Below are 17,500 nucleotides of genomic sequence, written 5' to 3'. Positions count from 1 at the left end.
GGTTCTACTTGTTCTACCAGAGCATTCTGCTCCACAGGTGGACCTCACTGAGGTTCTACTTGTTCTACCAGAGCGTTCTGCTCCACAGGTGGACCTCAATGAGGTTCTACTGGTTCTACCAGAGCATTCTGCTCCACAGGTGGACCTCACTGAGGTTCTACTTGTTCTACCAGAGCGTTCTGCTCCACAGGTGGACCTCAATGAGGTTCTACTGGTTCTACCAGAGCGTTCTGCTCCCCAGGTGGACCTCACTGAGGTTCTACTTGTTGTACCAGAGCATTCTGCTCCACAGGTGGACCTCACTAAGGTTCTACTTGTTCTACCAGAGCATTCTGCTCCACAGGTGGACCTCAATGAGGTTCTACTGGTTCTACCAGAGCGTTCTGCTCCCCAGGTGGACCTCACTGAGGTTCTACTGGTTCTAACATAGCGTTCTGCTCCACAGGTGGACCTCACTAAGGTTCTACTTGTTCTACCAGAGCATTCTGCTCCACAGGTGGACCTCACTGAGGTTCTACTTGTTGTACCAGAGCGTTCTGCTCCACAGGTGGACCTCAATGAGGTTCTACTGGTTCTACCAGAGCGTTCTGCTCCACAGGTGGACCTCACTGAGGTTCTACTTGTTCTACCAGAGCGTTCTGCTCCCCAGGTGGACCTCACTGAGGTTCTACTTGTTGTACCAGAGCGTTCTGCTCCACAGGTGGACCTCAATGAGGTTCTACTGGTTCTACCAGAGCATTCTGCTCCACAGGTGGACCTCACGGAGGTTCTACTTGTTCTACCAGAGTGTTCTGCTCCACAGGTGAACCTCACTGACAGTCTTCGCAAACAGAACCCCACGCCTCATAAAGACTCAACAGATCACTTCTGAAGACAGTGATTCACGTGGGATCGGTTGCTATGACGACCTTGTTTCTCTCATCGATACCCTCGTCCCTGGCTCACACCAGAGCCCGTACCCCGGGCTCTAGAGCCCGTACCCCGGGCTCTGGTGTTGGCATGGTCCTGCCACCGGCAACCAGCCCCCACCGGTCCTCTGCCAGCCCGCACCCGTCCAGCCCACATGACTGCTTCTACTGCTGCGGTCTGGTCTAATCGCTGGGCTGGTTTTAAGCAGCTTGTCCTGCCTCACTTAACCCCGTCCCACCCGCCGGCTCACAGCCCCCACCTGGAGCTGAGCCTTAACACTACCAGTCGCTGCACGCCCCCATCAGCTGACCCCCATCAGCCGACCACCATCAGCCGACCCCCATCAGCTGACCAGGAACACTCCTCCCGTCCTCACAGGTCTCCAGCTGCTTCGGGAGCAAACAGCAGACAAAGGGTTAAACGTTCACTCTGATCAGCGCCGATCATCCGTTACCAGTTATTAATAAACACACTTAATGACTGTACTGGTTCTGTCCCAGCAGGTCCAACTGGTCTGTCAGGTGCGGAGAACAAACACTGTGACTAAACAACCTGGTGGAGCTGGGGGGTCGTTAGCGTTAGCTTCATGTACATTCAGTACCTCTGAGCAGGGGACACCTTCACACAAACGCTGGAACTGGTGGGGTAATCTGGACTGGTGGGGTAATCTGGACTGGTGGGGTAATCTGGACTGGTGGGGTAATCTGGACTGGAGGCAGCTGACAGTCGACCGGCTGAACTGGTTGAGCTCTCGCTCTGACGCCAGCTGGCAGCAGCAATGACACGTCACTGTGGGCCCCCGCCCCTCCAGACGCCTCATGGCAGCAAACCAGCTTCTGTCATCTGAATTTAAACTAGAACACGTGTCAAACTCAAGGCCCGGGGGCCACATGTGGCCCTCCACATCATTCTATGTGGCCTGTGAGAGCAAAAAAGGTCAGAGTGTCTAAAAATAAATAGATCAAAGTGTGCTTTGACCAAAACTACATTTCCCACAATGCAGTAGTTCAGCTCATTTTAACTCTGACTAAACATAGTGAACAAAGTTAATGTCCTAACTTGTGTCTGAACAGAGAAACAAACAAACATGTTTTTTCTGTCTAACTGTAATGTTTGGAACTAGAATCAGTCAGAAATTCAGTTATTTAACATTAAGGAGTAGTTACATTTAGTTACATTACACTGAGTTACATTTAGTTACATTTATTAGTTACATTAAGGAGTAGTTACATTTAGTTACATTACACTGAGTTACATTTAGTTACATTTATTAGTTACATTAAGGAGTAGTTACATTTAGTTACATTACACTGAGTTACATTTAGTTACATTTATTAGTTACATTAAGGAGTAGTTACATTTAGTTACATTACACTGAGTTACATTTAGTTACATTTATTAGTTACATTAAGGAGTAGTTACATTTAGTTACATTACACTGAGTTACATTTAGTTACATTTATTAGTTACATTAAGGAGTAGTTACATTTAGTTACATTACACTGAGTTACATTTAGTTACATTTATTAGTTACATTAAGGAGTAGTTACATTTAGTTACATTACACTGAGTTACATTTAGTTACATTTATTAGTTACATTAAGGAGTAGTTACATTTAGTTACATTACACTGAGTTACATTTAGTTACATTTATTAGTTACATTAAGGAGTAGTTACATTTAGTTACATTACACTGAGTTACATTTAGTTACATTTATTAGTTACATTAAGGAGTAGTTACATTTAGTTACATTACACTGAGTTACATTTAGTTACATTTATTAGTTACATTAAGGAGTAGTTACATTTAGTTACATTACACTGAGTTACATTTAGTTACATTTATTAGTTACATCTGGCCCTTTGAGGACTCATTACGCTGGTGTGGCACCCAGTAAAAATGAGTTTGACCCCCCCCCCCTGTAGGCGTTAAATCAGCTTCATGGTCGCCTTGGAGACGAGTTTATCTCATGTCAGGAACTCCTAAATAATAGTGTGCAAACTCATCCCAGTATCTGGACATGAACTGGACTTTCACAGCTCGTCCTCTGGGGGTCGGGGGTCGGGGGTCGGTCTACCATTCTAGTGACTGATCAACAGTTTTTCCACGACGGTGCTTCTTCTGAGGAACGAACAGGAAGGTAAAAGCTGTCGGTCACCTGACAGCTGCACCAAGTGGAGACGGTCATGTGACCTGGAACTTTGTTAACACTGGTCGACCAATCACCTTTGAGCCAGGATCATCGCTGTAACGAGCTTTTCTTGCTTGACAAGAAACGTAAATGATTAACAAATATTGAATATTTCTAAAGGGAAAATGCAAAATACTTGAATAAATGTGGATAAAAAACAATATTTGCCCTAAAAGGCAGCAGAAACGAGTTTGTCTGGATTCCCTCACCAGCTCCACACTAATCCAGACGTGTTCTTTATTATTTCTTACAATAATCTGCAAGAGATTATTTTAAAAAATCAAGGCCAGAATAATGTGATGAGCATCAGGGGGTGGGTTCCAACAGGAACCAGAGCCCTCAGTCCCCCAGTCACACCAGGGACGGAAAACAAACGCACCCAACGGAAAGAACAACAACACCGCCGGGGCGGGGGGCACCAGCACGGGAGGGACAGTGTCCCATGATGCCACTGCCACCTCACCACCAGCTGGGGGGGTGCTACTTCAGCACATCAGCAGCAAGTAGATGAGGCCTGGTTCCATTTCTTTCATTGGGGGGGGGGGGGGGCAAACAGGTCTTTTTTACCAGCTGAACAAAGAACAGATATATGTGGTGGGGAGGGGGGGCAGCAATGAAGGCTCCTCCAGCTCCAAACCTGAGGCTCTGCTGTCACCGATGCACTGCCTCCGGGGGTGCATCAACCCCCCCACCCCAACACCCCAGCAAGACGCCACAACAGATGAGCCCCTCCCTCACCTGGTTTACAGACAGATGGCCCGGGCCGCTGCCTGGCAGGTGCCACCGGGCCCGGGCCGCTGCCTGGCAGGTGCCACCGGGCCCGGGCCGCTGCCTGGCAGGTGCCACCGGGCACTTCAGGCGCTGCGGACTTGCCGCTGATGGAGGACCCGTCCGGTGACTCACCTCAGCGCCACGCGGACCGAGCTTTCATCCTGCCCCGTCGTCATGACTCCTGATTCAGCAGCAGAGCGGACGGGTCTGCGGGGGCTCCTGGTCGCAAGGCGGCGAGAAAAAAGTGCGCAGTCCCGGCGGCGGCGCGGACCGGGCAACGGGAGCAGCTCAGGCCGACTTCAGCGCCTCCATGTCCGAACGAGAATTATGACCGCGGGGTCCGAAGCATCGCGGCTCCGCGCCGGGGGGGGTGGAGTCCGCTGCTGCGGCTTCGAGTGACGCGTGTGGGAGGAACAGCCGCTCGCTCCGCTCCGGCGCGAGCCCACATGGATCTGCTGCACGAGGGGAGGGAGGGAGGGAGGGGGAAGAGCCGCCGGCGCGCGCACGCTGATACACACAGAAGCACGCGCCCCCGCGTCTCCGCTGCGTGAGGGAGGAGGCCGCAATGCGTCACGGGCCACGCCCCCTCACAGCTAGCTAGATAGCTGCAGATGTTTAGGAGCAGGTAGGTGCATCTGGTTCAGTGCTTTTGCTTTAGATTGTTAGTTTTATCTGGAACAGACGCATGATGTTCACAACTCTCCTACAATAAATATAAAAAAGATTAAATTACAGCCTCCTAGCAGTAGGTCAAGTAGAAGGAGCTCCAGTACTGAATAGAAACATTTCCACCTGGACTGAGAGTCATTCCTTTTATTGATAAATGAAAAAATTAAATTCATAAACTGTGGACAAAATGTGTCCCTATCCTGTATAAGGAAGCTCCAAAATCTAACAAAACAATGATGCTGCGTTAAAAAATGTTTTTAGTCAAGTCTGGAATCTGCTGGTGAAACGTGTTTCTAGAACAACCTGTGGGGTCATGACCTTTCAAAGCGACACCCTTTGGATTTGAACCGAGGGGATCGACTGGAGATGAAACAGGACAAATGTGAGGAAAGGGGCTCACACATTAAAGGTTACTAATCCAACTACCTAACCTACAGGACCAGATTAGTTAGTCTCCCTCATTAAGACACAAGCAGTTTATTCACGATAACCCCGGGGTTTGTGTTTGCGTACGAGTGACGCCAAACCACAAAGCCTGAAAATCAACCTGCTCCATCGTCTTGTTGGTACAGACTGAAACTCATGCATCTGGAATTTACTAAGTCTTGATTTAGATAGATAGATAGATAGATAGATAGATTTATTTATATTTATCTTTATTAATCCCGGAGGAAATTGCATTATTTATTCCATGTTAGTTCATTACAAATGATTGAGCATCAAATCAAGCGTTCAGATACGTTTGAGACAGGACAGAAATACTGGAACACAGAGGAAAATACAGAGAACGGGATCATCTTCAAGAGCTTTGACACAGATTCACCTGAAACAGCAGAAAAACATGGTGAATGTACAGTTCACAGGAACGCCTCCTGCAAAGGATGAATTGTGATTTAAATCCCTTCTTTTTGTTTCATGTCCACTTACAAGTAAACACGTGTAAACAAATGCTTTGTCAGCGCGATGCTTCAGTGTGTGTAAAAATCCTACATATGAACAGAACATGAGGAAACTGGAATGTGATGGTACAGCAGGAGGATAACAAAACAATTCGCTGGGATTTAACAGAATTTCACACACATTTCTGTCTTTGGTTAAAACGGGATTAAAACATGGACCTTTGTGAATAAATCTCATAAATGTTGGTCAGCTGCTCATACCGGTGAGACCGCACAAACAGGACGTCCTGCTCTGAGGTGTTCTGTCTCTTCGGGGTAACAGGTCTCCATTATTTGAGCTGTAAAACCAACGACATGACACTGGAACCATTAAGGCGTACAAACCATTCCTTATGTTGTGTCCGCCCGCGGACCGGGGGCTCGTACTTACAGTGATGTAGGCTATGGCGCTGTCTGAGCCCACGGCGCCATAGTTCGCTGGGCTCAAATCCAAACCCTGCTAGAAAGTTGAGGATTTGAACAACTCGTTTTAGAGATCCCACAGAGAAAATGTTCTTTTTTTGAAGTGCAATCACTCCCACTTCGCAACATTAGCAGCAATCCTCTGATTTAATCGAACAGCAAAAAAAGATGATCGCTGAGTTCTTCACACCGTCGGGACTGAAGGCGACAGAAAGGCAGAGGAAACAGGAAGCAGCTCATCTGTTTCTGAAGGCACCAAAACCACAAAGACTTGTTTCCAAAACATAAACCATTCCCAATCAATGGAATATTAAATTTGTTTGAAAGTGTCTTGGTGAAGACCATCAGAGCTGCTCATCTAGCTCTGAAGGTTCCTTCTAAAATGATGGAGGGAATGATGGGAAACAGGAAGTATATGTAAAAGAAAGAAGAGCAGTCTGACTCCCAGCAACACAAAGACAGAAGAATCAGAGATGAGTGACGTGAAAATGAAAGCAGCTCCCAGGATCTAGACCCACAGCGCTCCTCTGCATACCGTCAGCAGCCACCAGAGGGCAGCACACAAGCGTCTCTTCCCTGCATCCACAGACCAAAGCACAGGGCGGACGACCCAACACCCCCCCCCCCCGGGGGCTACTCTAGGTCGGAGCTGTCGCTGTCAGAGAGGGGGCGGTTGCTGCCGTTTACCCGGGTGTAGTGGACGCGGGCGTCGCTGGGCGAGGAGGAACCACAGGAGCACAGCGGCCCTGAGAACAGGGCGTCCATGTCCTCCAGCTGCAGCCCCTTGGTCTCGGGGAGGCAGCCCAGGACGAACAGCAGACCCAGAACCACCAGACCCGCGTACAGGAAGAACGCCCCTGGAGGACCAGAGCGTACAGAGTTCATGTTACCTCCAGAAAGCAGTGCATCCTGGGATGCGCTTCAATAAATGTGTGCATCCCAACATTACATTTACTCATCCCAACAGTAGTAAATAATATACGGCAGAAGAGACACAAGGACTGAGTTTAGCCGATAGTACAATATAAAAACTAAACAAACTGTTAATTTTAACTGCTAATATTTATTAATAAAGATGTCAAAACTGTTTCAGTAAAAAGGAAAAACAGGACAATTACATATTATTTTTATCAAAATGTTACAGCCTGTGGTCATTCTTAAAAAACAGTTTAAGAAATAAATTAATAAAGCTGTCACATAACTTTTTCCCACTCAATAGTTTTGTTTTCCTTTAACTCACATTTTCTCCTGTGGACACTGAACCAAGCTGACAGAATCTTCACACACATTTTTCTAAGCTGCATTTTGTCTTGGGTGCTGACATTTAGCCGTGCCCCCCCCCCATGTAAAACAATCACGACCATTACGGTACAAATGTTTTGATTTTTACTGGTTTTCTCTGTGTTTCTTCTGCGTCTTCCTCCGTACTGTCCACAGTAATGTCTCTTTCCTTTCATGAACTTGTTTTTTATCCAGGCTTCTCTCCATCTTTTCCAGAGGCGTGGTGATGATGTCAGACCAACTCGTCGCTCCCTCACTGCAGCGTGTGAAACGGGCAGACGGCGTGTAGCTGTTTGGTCGATTTTACTCATTCATTCATTCATTGTCACGACCGTTACACCCGTCTATCCCAGCTGGCTTAGGGTGTGAGGCAGGGGACACTCTGGGCGCGACGCACACTCACTCACTCCTACGGTCAATTTGGACCGGCCAATTAACCTGAAGGTCATGTTTCTGGAGGGGGGAGGAAGCTGGAGAACCCGGTGAGAACCCCCACAGACACGGGGAGAACATGTGAACTCCACTCAGAGCGGGACGTGAACCCGGACCCGCCTTGCTGTGCGGCGACAGCGCTAACCACCGCGCCCCCCTGGTCGATTTTAATCAGGCTGAATCACACAGGTGAGTCCCGTGAAGAGAAACTTGTGCGAGATGAAAACACAACGGAGATTTCCGGGTTTGAAATTTAAGTAGAGAAATGGATAAATTGTGAATAATGGAAGTGGATATTTCCCAATATTATGTCACTGAGAGAAGTGCACGGGTTTTTCTCTCGTCAGTATTCTACAGCTTCGTCTGAGGGACGCACGCCGTCTGATGATCTTGCGTCAAAAAACGTGCGTCAAAGACAGAAGGACGCATGCAAACGTGACCGCTGGCGTTAACGTCGGATGCTAACGTTAAACCACACGCTTGTGGGGCCGTCAGAGCTGGGGGGGGGTTGGTGGGGGGGCCTCCTGATGGAGTCTTACCGTAGTAGGTCAGCAGCTCAGCCACGTCCAGGAAGGTCAGGGACACGATGACGTTGAAGGTCCAGTTGACCCCGGAGGAGCAGGCGTTGCCGGTGCTGCGGGCCCACAGGGGGTAGATCTCTGAGTTCACCGTCCAGGGCATGGGGCCCATACCTGCCCCAGGGGCAATAACACGTCACGTTTGCCGCTCAGGACGCAGAATTAAACTGTTGAGTGACACTGAGAAGCCTTTCAGACGCCGGTCCAGACCTGGGGCGAAGAAGGCCAGGTAGAGGACCAGGCCCGTCAGCACCACCCAGGAGTAGGGCGTGGGGCAGTAGTTGTACGCCCAGAACGGGCGGCCGCTCGCCGCCGTCAGGTTGGAACAGCTGGAAGGAGGAGACTGGAAGTGAAAACCCACGTTTCTCTACAGGTGGACCAATGAAATGGGGGGGGGGCATCTGATTCTGGTCCAGAACCAGACTCACAAGACGCTGTTTGGAGTTTGTCCTGAGATACGCGTCTATCTCAACCCCCCCACACAGATAAACAGCGCTGACCTTCCCCAGGAGGCGTGGTCTGTGGACACCGGGCTGACAGGGGCGCAGGAGGAGTCGAACACGCTGGAGCCGTTGTCATGGTAACAGAAGCCACAGCCGGGATCCGTCATGCAGCTCTGGCAGGACCTGCAGCACAGAGACCTCCTGAACACCTCCCACAATGCACTGCTGTGGACACAGGCTGCTGCAGTGTGCTCACACACACACACACACACACACACACACACACACACACACACACACACACACACACACACTCACACTCACACTCACACACACACACACACACACACACACACACACACTCACACACACACACACACACACACACACACACACACACAGCAGCGATAGCTCACGTCTTTGATAAGATGCTGAACCCTGAGAACAACGTTCAGGAACTGTTTGTTCTCCTTGAGCCTCGAGTCTGTTTCACAACTTGAGGAGAGCTCATCTCACCAGTACAGGCTGCAGGACGAGTTCTGAGGGTCCACTGGGTGGAGGGTGACGGCTGGAGAATTCTGGGCGGAGAGCAGGAACCCGACGGCCAGCAGAACCAGACTCAGACCGGTGCCTGCAGACGCAGATTGTGGACCCATAACGTCTGCTCCCTTAGAATACATCTAAAGTAATCTAATCTAATCTAATCTGATTTCATTTCATCAAATCTAATCTAATGTAATCCAATCGGAGTAGATTAACGGACCTAATTACAGCACAAAGCAGAGACACACATGTGATAAAGAGGCCAGTGATCCCTCGTTGCTCGTGGTTAATGCGTTCCAGGAACCACAAAGGGTTTAACAAATTCTGCAATATAACAACAAATTATTTATATTATTTTTATCTTATTATTTATGGTAATTTAAACGTTTCTGACCCCCCCATTCTGATATTAAACCACCTTCTATCTGTATCACCTCTAAAACACTCTGATAGACAGTTTAAAACACTTTGTGTCTCACAGAAGTCAGAGACTAACAGAACGTAGAACACTTTGGGATGATGTCAGCCAATAGGATGAGGGTACGGTATCACATGACTCCCTACCAAAAATCCATGATGAGGTGAAGTTGTGAGCGTTGCTAGAGGGATTACTGTGAATGAAAGTCGTGTTGGAGTTGAACGCACATGGAGACTCTGACCCGACCCGACCCGACCAGCGCTCTCTGGTTTTAACTCAAACCACCTGCTTCCTGCTGACTCATCGCTAAGCTTCCTGCTGACCACTGGAGGGCAGGTGAGTCCACCACGCACCTGTCAGGCTGCCCAGCATCAGCTTCCTGCGGCCCACCCGCTCCACCAGCCACACGCCCACCAGGGTGAACAGGAAGTTGGTGGCAGAAGTGACGGCAGCCAACCAGATGGCTTGTTTATCATCCCGTACTCCCGCCATCTGCAGGATGGTGGCGCTGTAGTACCTGAACAGGAGGAGAGGGCGGGGTTAGTGACTGACTGTGAAGGCGGGGCCGACAGGAGAGCAGGAAGTCCTACATGACGGTGTTGATGCCCGACAGCTGCTGGAACATCTGGAGGCCACAGCCCACCACCAGCGCCCGGCGGGTGGGGCCGTGACGCAGGATCCGAGAGATGACCGGCCCCCCTGGACGATGAGACCAAATCGATCAATCAATCAATCCATCAACCTTTATTGATACAGGGCTCGATCACACAGGCACTCTCACCCCCCCCGGCCCTCTGCTCGTCCTCGATGTTGCTCTGGATGGCTTGGTACTCGGCCTCGACGCCCCGCCCTCCTCTGATGCGGCCCAGCACCTGGAGGGCCTCCGGGCCACGCCCCTTCTGGAGGAGCCAGCGGGGGCTCTCCGGCAGGAACAGGAAACCCACGAACTGCAGCGCCGCCGGGATCACGGACAGACCCAGCATGTACCTACAGCAGAGAGGTCAGGGGTCAGGGGTCAGGGCAGACACGCTAGCACCGGCTAGCCCGACCGACACCGGAGACACAGCCGCCAGATGCTAACAGCTAGCCTCAGCCGTCCTGTCATCGGCTAACAGGAACAGGAACAGCTTCCTCCACCTCGCAGTTTGGTGGATCTGTTTAGTGTTGATGCCATTTGTTTGTCAGCACATCGTGTTCTGCCTTCTGATTGGCTGGAGACCTCTGTCAATCAGTTTCCGTGTCTCCTGCAAATCCCCCCCCAACAAACCCACGATGTGGACAGAATGCTCTGCACCCACCAGACAGGAGGACGCTAACAACCACGCTAAACGCTAAACAAGCTGACGGCCGGCCGAAGCTGCGTGGCTGCAAGGCGGCGCTAGCAAACAAACGAACCTTCAGTTCGTCACGCAAAGAATAAAATACAGACGACAGCAGTGAGTTCAACAAGGACACAGAGACGAGACCAGCGTCAAAGCCTGCTTTAGCGTTAGCGTTAGCTTTGAGGATCAGTGACCGCAGGAAAGAGGACAACCTAATAATGACAACAATAACAATAATGATAGAAGTATACTTTCTTTATCCCGCAAGGGAAATTATGATGATAATAATAATAATAATAATGACAGTAATAATAATATTAATAACTAGTCATAAAAATTATAATCATTTAATAATACTGGAGTGATTTTACCACCAGGGTTTGAACTCTGAGGGTTGAAACAGAGAAACGTGTATAAAGTGTTTAATGACTGGTTTGACAGCCTGAAAACATCGAAAACAACAAAAAAATAAAGATGACGACTTTTCAGGTTTCAGGAACTCCTGCCGTTAATAAAGAAGCACAGTGAACAAATCATTAAAAATGAATAAATAAACTATAATGAATAAAAGTCGTCTGCATTGAAAATAAGAAAAACCTCACGGCTGTTTCTAGTCTCCTCACTGATGTTTGTGTAACATCAACACGAGACAGGAAGACGTTCTAGGTCAAAACGCTTCAGGGGTGTTTCGGGAGCGTTTCGGGAGCCATCTCACGCCACACGTCTGGCTCCACACGGAGAACCGGTGAGCCGCGTTTGCTCCTTCGTTTGTTTAGTGAGTCACACCTCCCCTTTTCCCAGGGGGGGGATCAGGAAGCACGAGACGGCGGCGCCACGCTACCTCCAGCCACCACGGCCCACATAGCTGAAACAACCGTCGATCACGCTGGCGACGAACTGCCCCCCCGTGATGAAGAGCGTGTTGATGGTGACCAGCTGACCCCTCCGCTCGGGGGGGGACACCTCAGCGATGTAGACGGGGACCGTCATGGAAGCAATGCCTGATGGGAAAACGAGAGACACACAGACAGAAACGGTTTTAGTGACACCGGGGGCGGGGGTTGGGGAGGGGGGCAGGCAGCGCTGCGTCGGGTTTCCTCACCGATGCCCAGGCCGACCACGATCCTGCCCCCCAGGAGCACCGCCCTGTCCGGGGCCAAGGCCAGGACCACGCCCCCCAGGCTGAAGGTGAAGCTGGCAGCCAGGATGCACACCCGCCGGCCCAGCCAGCCGTTCAGGAACCCCCCCCCCAGCGAGGCCAGCGCGGCGGCCCCCACCGTGCTGGACACCAGCAGCTCCTGCCACAGGTTGCTCAGGCCCATCTCCCCCCGCAGCAGCAGCATGGCCCCCGACACCACGCCGGTGTCGTACCCGAACAGGAAGCCCCCCAGGGCCGAGAACAGCGCCAGCACATACACAAAGCCCGGCGTGGGGGGGTCCCGCTCCAGGGGGGCCCCGCTTGGCCCTGGCCCCCGAGGAGGGCCGATGAGGCTCCGCCCGCCATCGTCCGCTGTCTCCGGTCCCAGGCTGCCCATGGGGGGGCCTCAGGCGGTCATCAGGGCGACTGGGGGACACACAGGAACCGGGGTCAAATGGGGGTCAACTGGGGCTGGGGGGAGGGGGGGGGGGGTAAACCGGGTCGGTCGTCAGCACCGGAACGGAGCCGTTAAAACACAACAACACAGGAACACTCACACCGCACTACCGGAAACACCCGGTCCCCACGGGGTCCGGTCCGGTCCCCACCGGTCCAGTCCCCACCGGTCCGGTCCCCACCGGACCCGGTCCGGTCCTCACGGGACCCGGTCCGGTCCCCCCCGGTCCAGTCCCCACGGGACCCGGTCCGGTCCCCACGGGACCCGCTCCGGTCCCCCCCCGGTCCGGTCCCCACCGGTCCGGTCCCCACCGGTCCGGTCCCCACCGGACCCGGTCCGGTCCTCACGGGACCCGGTCCGGTCCCCCCCGGTCCAGTCCCCACGGGACCCGGTCCGGTCCCCACGGGACCCGCTCCGGTCCCCCCCCGGTCCGGTCCCCACCGGTCCGGTCCCCACCGGTCCGGTCCCCACCGGACCCGGTCCGGTCCCCCCCGGTCCGGTCCCCACCGGACCCGGAAGAGGCGAGGCGTCCGGCCGGAACCGGCAGCTGTTCGCTGACGGGACTGACCGTCACGTGTTTGTTGTGTTTCTGACGTCCTTCCGGTCGGCTTCTCCTCCCGGTTCCGTCCCGACCGCCGTTCGAACCCCACGTCACGGGAGAACGGCTGCAGTCACGACTGGTGACGTCCTCACGGCCGGAGCGACGCCAGACGAGCCGCCATGTTGTGTGACGTCATCCACAAGCGAACAAAGTTGTGTGGTGCGTTCAGGAGCGTCCGGTGATTCTGAGTGTCACTAATGACTGTTGGAGGGAGGAGTGTCAGAAATAATAACAATAATAATAATAAGAAAAGAAAACAACAACAACAACAACAACAATACTCAGCCTTCGTGTCGGTACGAATAGTTCAGTTATTTTAATTGTAATTAATTATCTCCTGGATGATTCGCCGGTAGAATTCCATTGATCCAAACGAATGGAGACGCTGATCTGAGCAGTTCACCGACTGACGCGTCTATTTCCACATAAAGTCGTCAGAAGGAAGCGGATCGATGAAAGTAAAACGAGGTAAATATAATCCACCCGTCACAACCCCCCAGGACAGAAATACAACCCTATAGATCTTATACTAATCAGACGGTACCTTTGACAGCTGGTACTGATCTCCGGCTGTTCTCCACACGGCCTCCAGCCTCTGGTCATGTGATCCTGACCAGTTGAGGAGGGACACGCCCACAGCGACTGACGTCATTCTGATCCAGAGGCATGACTTCCTTATTTACTGCATCATGTCCACAATTAAAGGATGAAGAGTCCAGTTGACTCATCATCATCCTCCAGCCTGACTCGGGCTCCTAAAGGTTTATTTCATTTTCAGGCTTTTTAAAGAATCCTGACGTTTTACTGCATTAAAATACATAAATAAAACTTCTCTTGTGGATTAATTAACCTGTAATTACTTCATGCTGAACCAAACACACTTGTTTTCATTCCAGTTAATCTTTACTCAGTTTCAGAATAAACAACAGCGGGTGAATCTGAATATGTAATAAATTCAGGTGAGTTTTATAAGTTTGTAAAAGTGTCTTGTTTACGATTTCCTTGTACCGTAAATCGGGGGCTAGACGCGCACTACAAACTCCAGGCTGACACCCGAACACAACTTCTTTGGTGCTGGTTTCACAGAGTTCCGGTAAATCACTGCCATCAGCGTCTCTCAGTCTTATCGATTAAAAATCGATTACGTCAGAGGAAGTGTCTCCTGTTGCGCAGCGACTGAACTTCACCCAGCATCACGGCCGCTCCCGGTCCCGGTCCCGGTCCCGCTCCCGGTCCCGGTCCCGGTCCCGGTCTCGATTATTCTAGACTGCCGACTCTCGTTGCCAGATTCCTTCACGGGCGGAAGTTGCAGGTCATGTGACGGACCGTGGAGGAAGAGGAACACGCCTGTAAGAGACGGAGCCGTTTCCACAGAAACCCCCGGAGCTCCAGGCGGGGGCAGTTGGGTGATGTCGGGGCAGAAAGTCCGCGGCGCGCCCCCGGCCGCGCTAACGGTCGCTAACGGCCTGTGACGTAACAGCTGCTATTTGTGAGCGTCTGGTCGGACCCAGCGTCACGTCACTCGTGTTTGCCCCCCTCCCGGTGCCCTCCCGCCGCAGCGGAGCCCTCTGACGGTTCCGTTACGCACCGAACCGGACGCGCGTCAGCCGGTGCCCGGTCACCGGCCCACCGGACCATGGTGCACAGAGAAGAGCTGGAGGAGAGGCTGAGGAAACTCCTGGGGAGGCTGACAACCCCCCCAGAGGACAGACGGCTGGGCACCCTGATCCAGATCATCCAGGATCTACTTTTCCTGGCGCACACGGACAGCGGTGGGTGAAACGGCTCAGACGGGATTTCCTCCATGATTCATTGTACATGGGGGGGGGGGGCACCAACCTTCCGCTGAAGGGAAGTGAGATCTAAAATCGGAGTATGGAGACCCCCACCCGGGTCAGGGGTCCCTTTGGGGTCCTGCCCTCAGACGTGGGGGGTTTATTCATGTTTCAGGTGTTAATAAAGTTTAACCTGCGGACGGGAGTCCTGTCGGGCTGGACCCCCCATGCGTGACTTCTGTGTGTCTCTGTTGCAGCGGCTGAACTGTTCCAGGACAAAGACGTCCACGCCCCCGTCCTGGGGGTGCTGTCCTCCTCCCTCGGCGCCCGGGGGGTCCAGCAGGTACCCCCCAGCACAGATCTGATAGAGCTGCTTTATTTTAACTGGTGTGAGAAGTGAGGGCGTGTCACTGGAGGTTCTGCCCCCCCCCCCCGTGACACGCCCCACCCGGACCCCTTTATGGCGTCATGTGACTCCTGAGGCTCATGTCAGGTGACACCTGCTGACACCTGCTGACAGGTGAGACGTGATGATGTCATGTCGCTGCAGGTGGGCTGGGCGCTGCTGAGTCGGCTGATTGAAATCCGCCCGGCGACGCTGGATCAGCTGACCGCACCTGAGCAGGAGGGCGAGGCCCATGAGGTGCTGCGGGTGCACCAGTAAGTTCATGCCCACCTCTGACCTCTGACCTTTGACCTGGTTTCTGCTTGCTAATCAGACGCTCTGAAGTTCAAACTCTACTGAGGTCGTTTCCGGGTTCCACTTCCTGTTTGTTGTTCTCACCTTGTCTGCATCTCGTCCAATCAGAATGCTGACGGCATTCGGGGGGGTGGGGGGGGGTGTTTGTGGTCTGTGGTTAAAGCCGGTCTCTCCTCAGGCTGGTCCTGGACGTCCTGTCGCACCACGCCCCCGACCTGAAGGTGACCGCCGCCGGCCTGAGGGCGCTGGCCCTCCTGCTGCGCTCAGGTGTGTGTGTGTGTGTGTGTTTGTGTGTGTGTGTGTGTGTGTGTGTGTGTGTGTGTGTGTGTGTGTGTGTGTGAGGCTGTGGTTCCCGTTTCACTGAAGCTCACTGAAGCTTCTCATTTACAGAAACTCTTGATTCCTCCTTTTTAACCCTTTGTGTTCCGTCATGCGTTGTGTGGCACCATCAGACCATCGACCTTGTAATGAAAGTCTTCATGGGGGGTGGGCTGTGCGTTCCCCCATAGACGTGATGCCCCTGCTGGTGCTGGGGGAGAAGGAGGATGTGTTTGCCCTGGTGGTGCAGGCGATGAAGACTTTTCCGTCCAGTGAGGAGGTGCAGCTACAGGCCTGTGAGGCGCTGCAGCGCCTCCTGGAGGCAGGTGAGCATCCTCCAGCGGGGCGTGGCCCCGGGGCGTGGCCCCGGGGCGTGGCCCCGCCCCGCGTCTTCCTCAGGACTTCATTCAAGCTAACAGTAGCATGTGTTAGCATGGTGATATAGCCTATCCATTTAGCCGCGGTAAACTTTATTAGCTTAATTTCTACCTGTGTGTGTGTGTGTGTGTGTGTGTGTGTGTGTGTGTGTGTCTGTCTGTCTGTCTGTCTGTCTGTCTGTCTGTCTGTCTGTCTGTCTGTCTGTCTGTCTGTCTGTCTGTCTGTCTGTGTGTGTGTGTGTGTGTGTGTGTGTGTGTCTCTCAGTGAGCGACGACCATCTGCTGGAGTTTGTGGAGAACCAGGACCACCTGGTGGTCCTGGAGGCCCTGCAGCGGTTCCTGGACTGCCCTGAGGTTCTCCTGCAGGCCATGAAGACTCTACTCCCATTGGCACGCCCGGGTGAGACCCCGTTAGCCCCGTGTTGTGCCCCAAGAGGGGCAGGAAGGACCTGCAGTACTATGTTAGCATAGAGAGCTAACGCGTTAGCGCTCAGTTGTCATAGTGACAAGGTGTTCTGACCTCAAAACAAAAACCCTTTAGCTTCAGCTCTGCCTTGGTGCCCCTGATGGTGATGATGATGATGATGGTGATGATGGTGATGATGATGATGATGATGGTGATGATGGTGATGATGATGATGATGGTGATAGTGATGAAGATGGTGGTGATGATGATGATGATGGTGATGATGATGTTGATGATGGTGATGATGATGATGGTGATGGTGATGATGGTGATGATGATGATGGTGATGGTGATGGTGATGGTGATGGTGACGATGATGGTGGTGATGATGATGGTGATGATGGTGGTGATGGTGATGATGGTGATGATGATAATGATGTTGATGGTGGTGATGATGATGATGATGGTGATGATGATGATGATGGTGATGATGATGATGGTGATGGTGATGATGGTGATGATGATGATGGTGATGATGGTGATGGTGATGGTGACGATGATGGTGGTGATGATGATGGTGGTGATGGTGATGATGGTGATGATGATAATGATGTTGATGATGGTGACGATGATGATGGTGGTGATGATGATGATGATGATGGGTGATGATGAATGAATGAGTTCATTTATTGCAAATAAAAAATGTATAAATAACAATAACAAACAGTAATAAATACACCAGAATGGTGTGAACACTATCATAAAAGGAGTAGGAAGAAGAGTAAACTTGTTAAACTCCTACCCCCTT

At 51.9% G+C, this 17,500-nt stretch overlaps 3 protein-coding genes across 19 annotated transcripts in view; 1 reads left to right on the top strand and 2 right to left on the bottom strand.

Annotated features, from left to right (window-relative positions):
- kif21a (kinesin family member 21A) overlaps positions 1-4,333 on the bottom strand; it is a 34,969-nt gene extending 30,636 nt beyond the window's left edge. For all 6 annotated transcript variants that reach the window (XM_068312092.1, XM_068312093.1, XM_068312097.1 and 3 more), the window contains exon 1: positions 4,006-4,333. In XM_068312092.1, coding sequence (XP_068168193.1) covers positions 4,006-4,049 — 44 coding nt within the window. In that variant the 5' untranslated portion in view covers positions 4,050-4,333. The remainder of the gene's footprint in view (positions 1-4,005) is intronic.
- Positions 4,334-5,191: 858 nt separating this feature from the next.
- LOC137593362 (proton myo-inositol cotransporter-like) lies at positions 5,192-13,225 on the bottom strand. 11 transcript variants are annotated; one of them, XR_011035110.1, is made up of 14 exons: positions 13,084-13,225; positions 12,023-12,484; positions 11,762-11,921; positions 10,380-10,585; positions 10,189-10,297; positions 9,952-10,115; positions 9,154-9,268; positions 8,695-8,820; positions 8,405-8,523; positions 8,156-8,308; positions 6,591-6,760; positions 5,872-5,940; positions 5,703-5,779; positions 5,302-5,365 (listed from the first exon to the last, which is right to left on the bottom strand). XR_011035110.1 is itself a non-coding variant. In XM_068312015.1 (13 exons), exons 2-13 carry the CDS (start codon positions 12,453-12,455, stop codon positions 5,262-5,264), a joined length of 2,097 nt encoding a protein of 698 aa, XP_068168116.1. In that variant the 5' UTR covers positions 12,456-12,484; positions 13,084-13,225; the 3' UTR covers positions 5,192-5,261. The 11 variants fall into 11 exon arrangements, 7 of the variants coding, with proteins under 7 accessions (XP_068168116.1, XP_068168117.1, XP_068168122.1 ...); XM_068312015.1 differs by having other exon boundaries at positions 5,192-5,365; positions 5,703-5,940; XM_068312016.1 differs by having other exon boundaries at positions 5,192-5,365; positions 5,703-5,937.
- A 1,527-nt stretch (positions 13,226-14,752) lies between these two features.
- Positions 14,753-17,500, top strand: part of lrrk2 (leucine-rich repeat kinase 2) — a 33,168-nt gene continuing 30,420 nt past the window's right edge. For both annotated transcript variants that reach the window (XM_068312013.1, XM_068312012.1), the window contains exons 1-6: positions 14,753-14,888; positions 15,149-15,234; positions 15,442-15,551; positions 15,770-15,858; positions 16,101-16,235; positions 16,552-16,686. In XM_068312013.1, the coding sequence (XP_068168114.1) occupies positions 14,753-14,888; positions 15,149-15,234; positions 15,442-15,551; positions 15,770-15,858; positions 16,101-16,235; positions 16,552-16,686 (691 nt within the window). The remainder of the gene's footprint in view (positions 14,889-15,148; positions 15,235-15,441; positions 15,552-15,769; positions 15,859-16,100; positions 16,236-16,551; positions 16,687-17,500) is intronic.

Source organism: Antennarius striatus, chromosome 4 (genome assembly GCF_040054535.1).
Source record: "Antennarius striatus isolate MH-2024 chromosome 4, ASM4005453v1, whole genome shotgun sequence".
In the NCBI taxonomy this organism is placed as follows: Eukaryota; Metazoa; Chordata; class Actinopteri; order Lophiiformes; family Antennariidae; genus Antennarius; species Antennarius striatus.
Note: the sequence above shows the minus strand (reverse complement) of the source record. Positions and strands in the feature narration are given on the sequence as shown.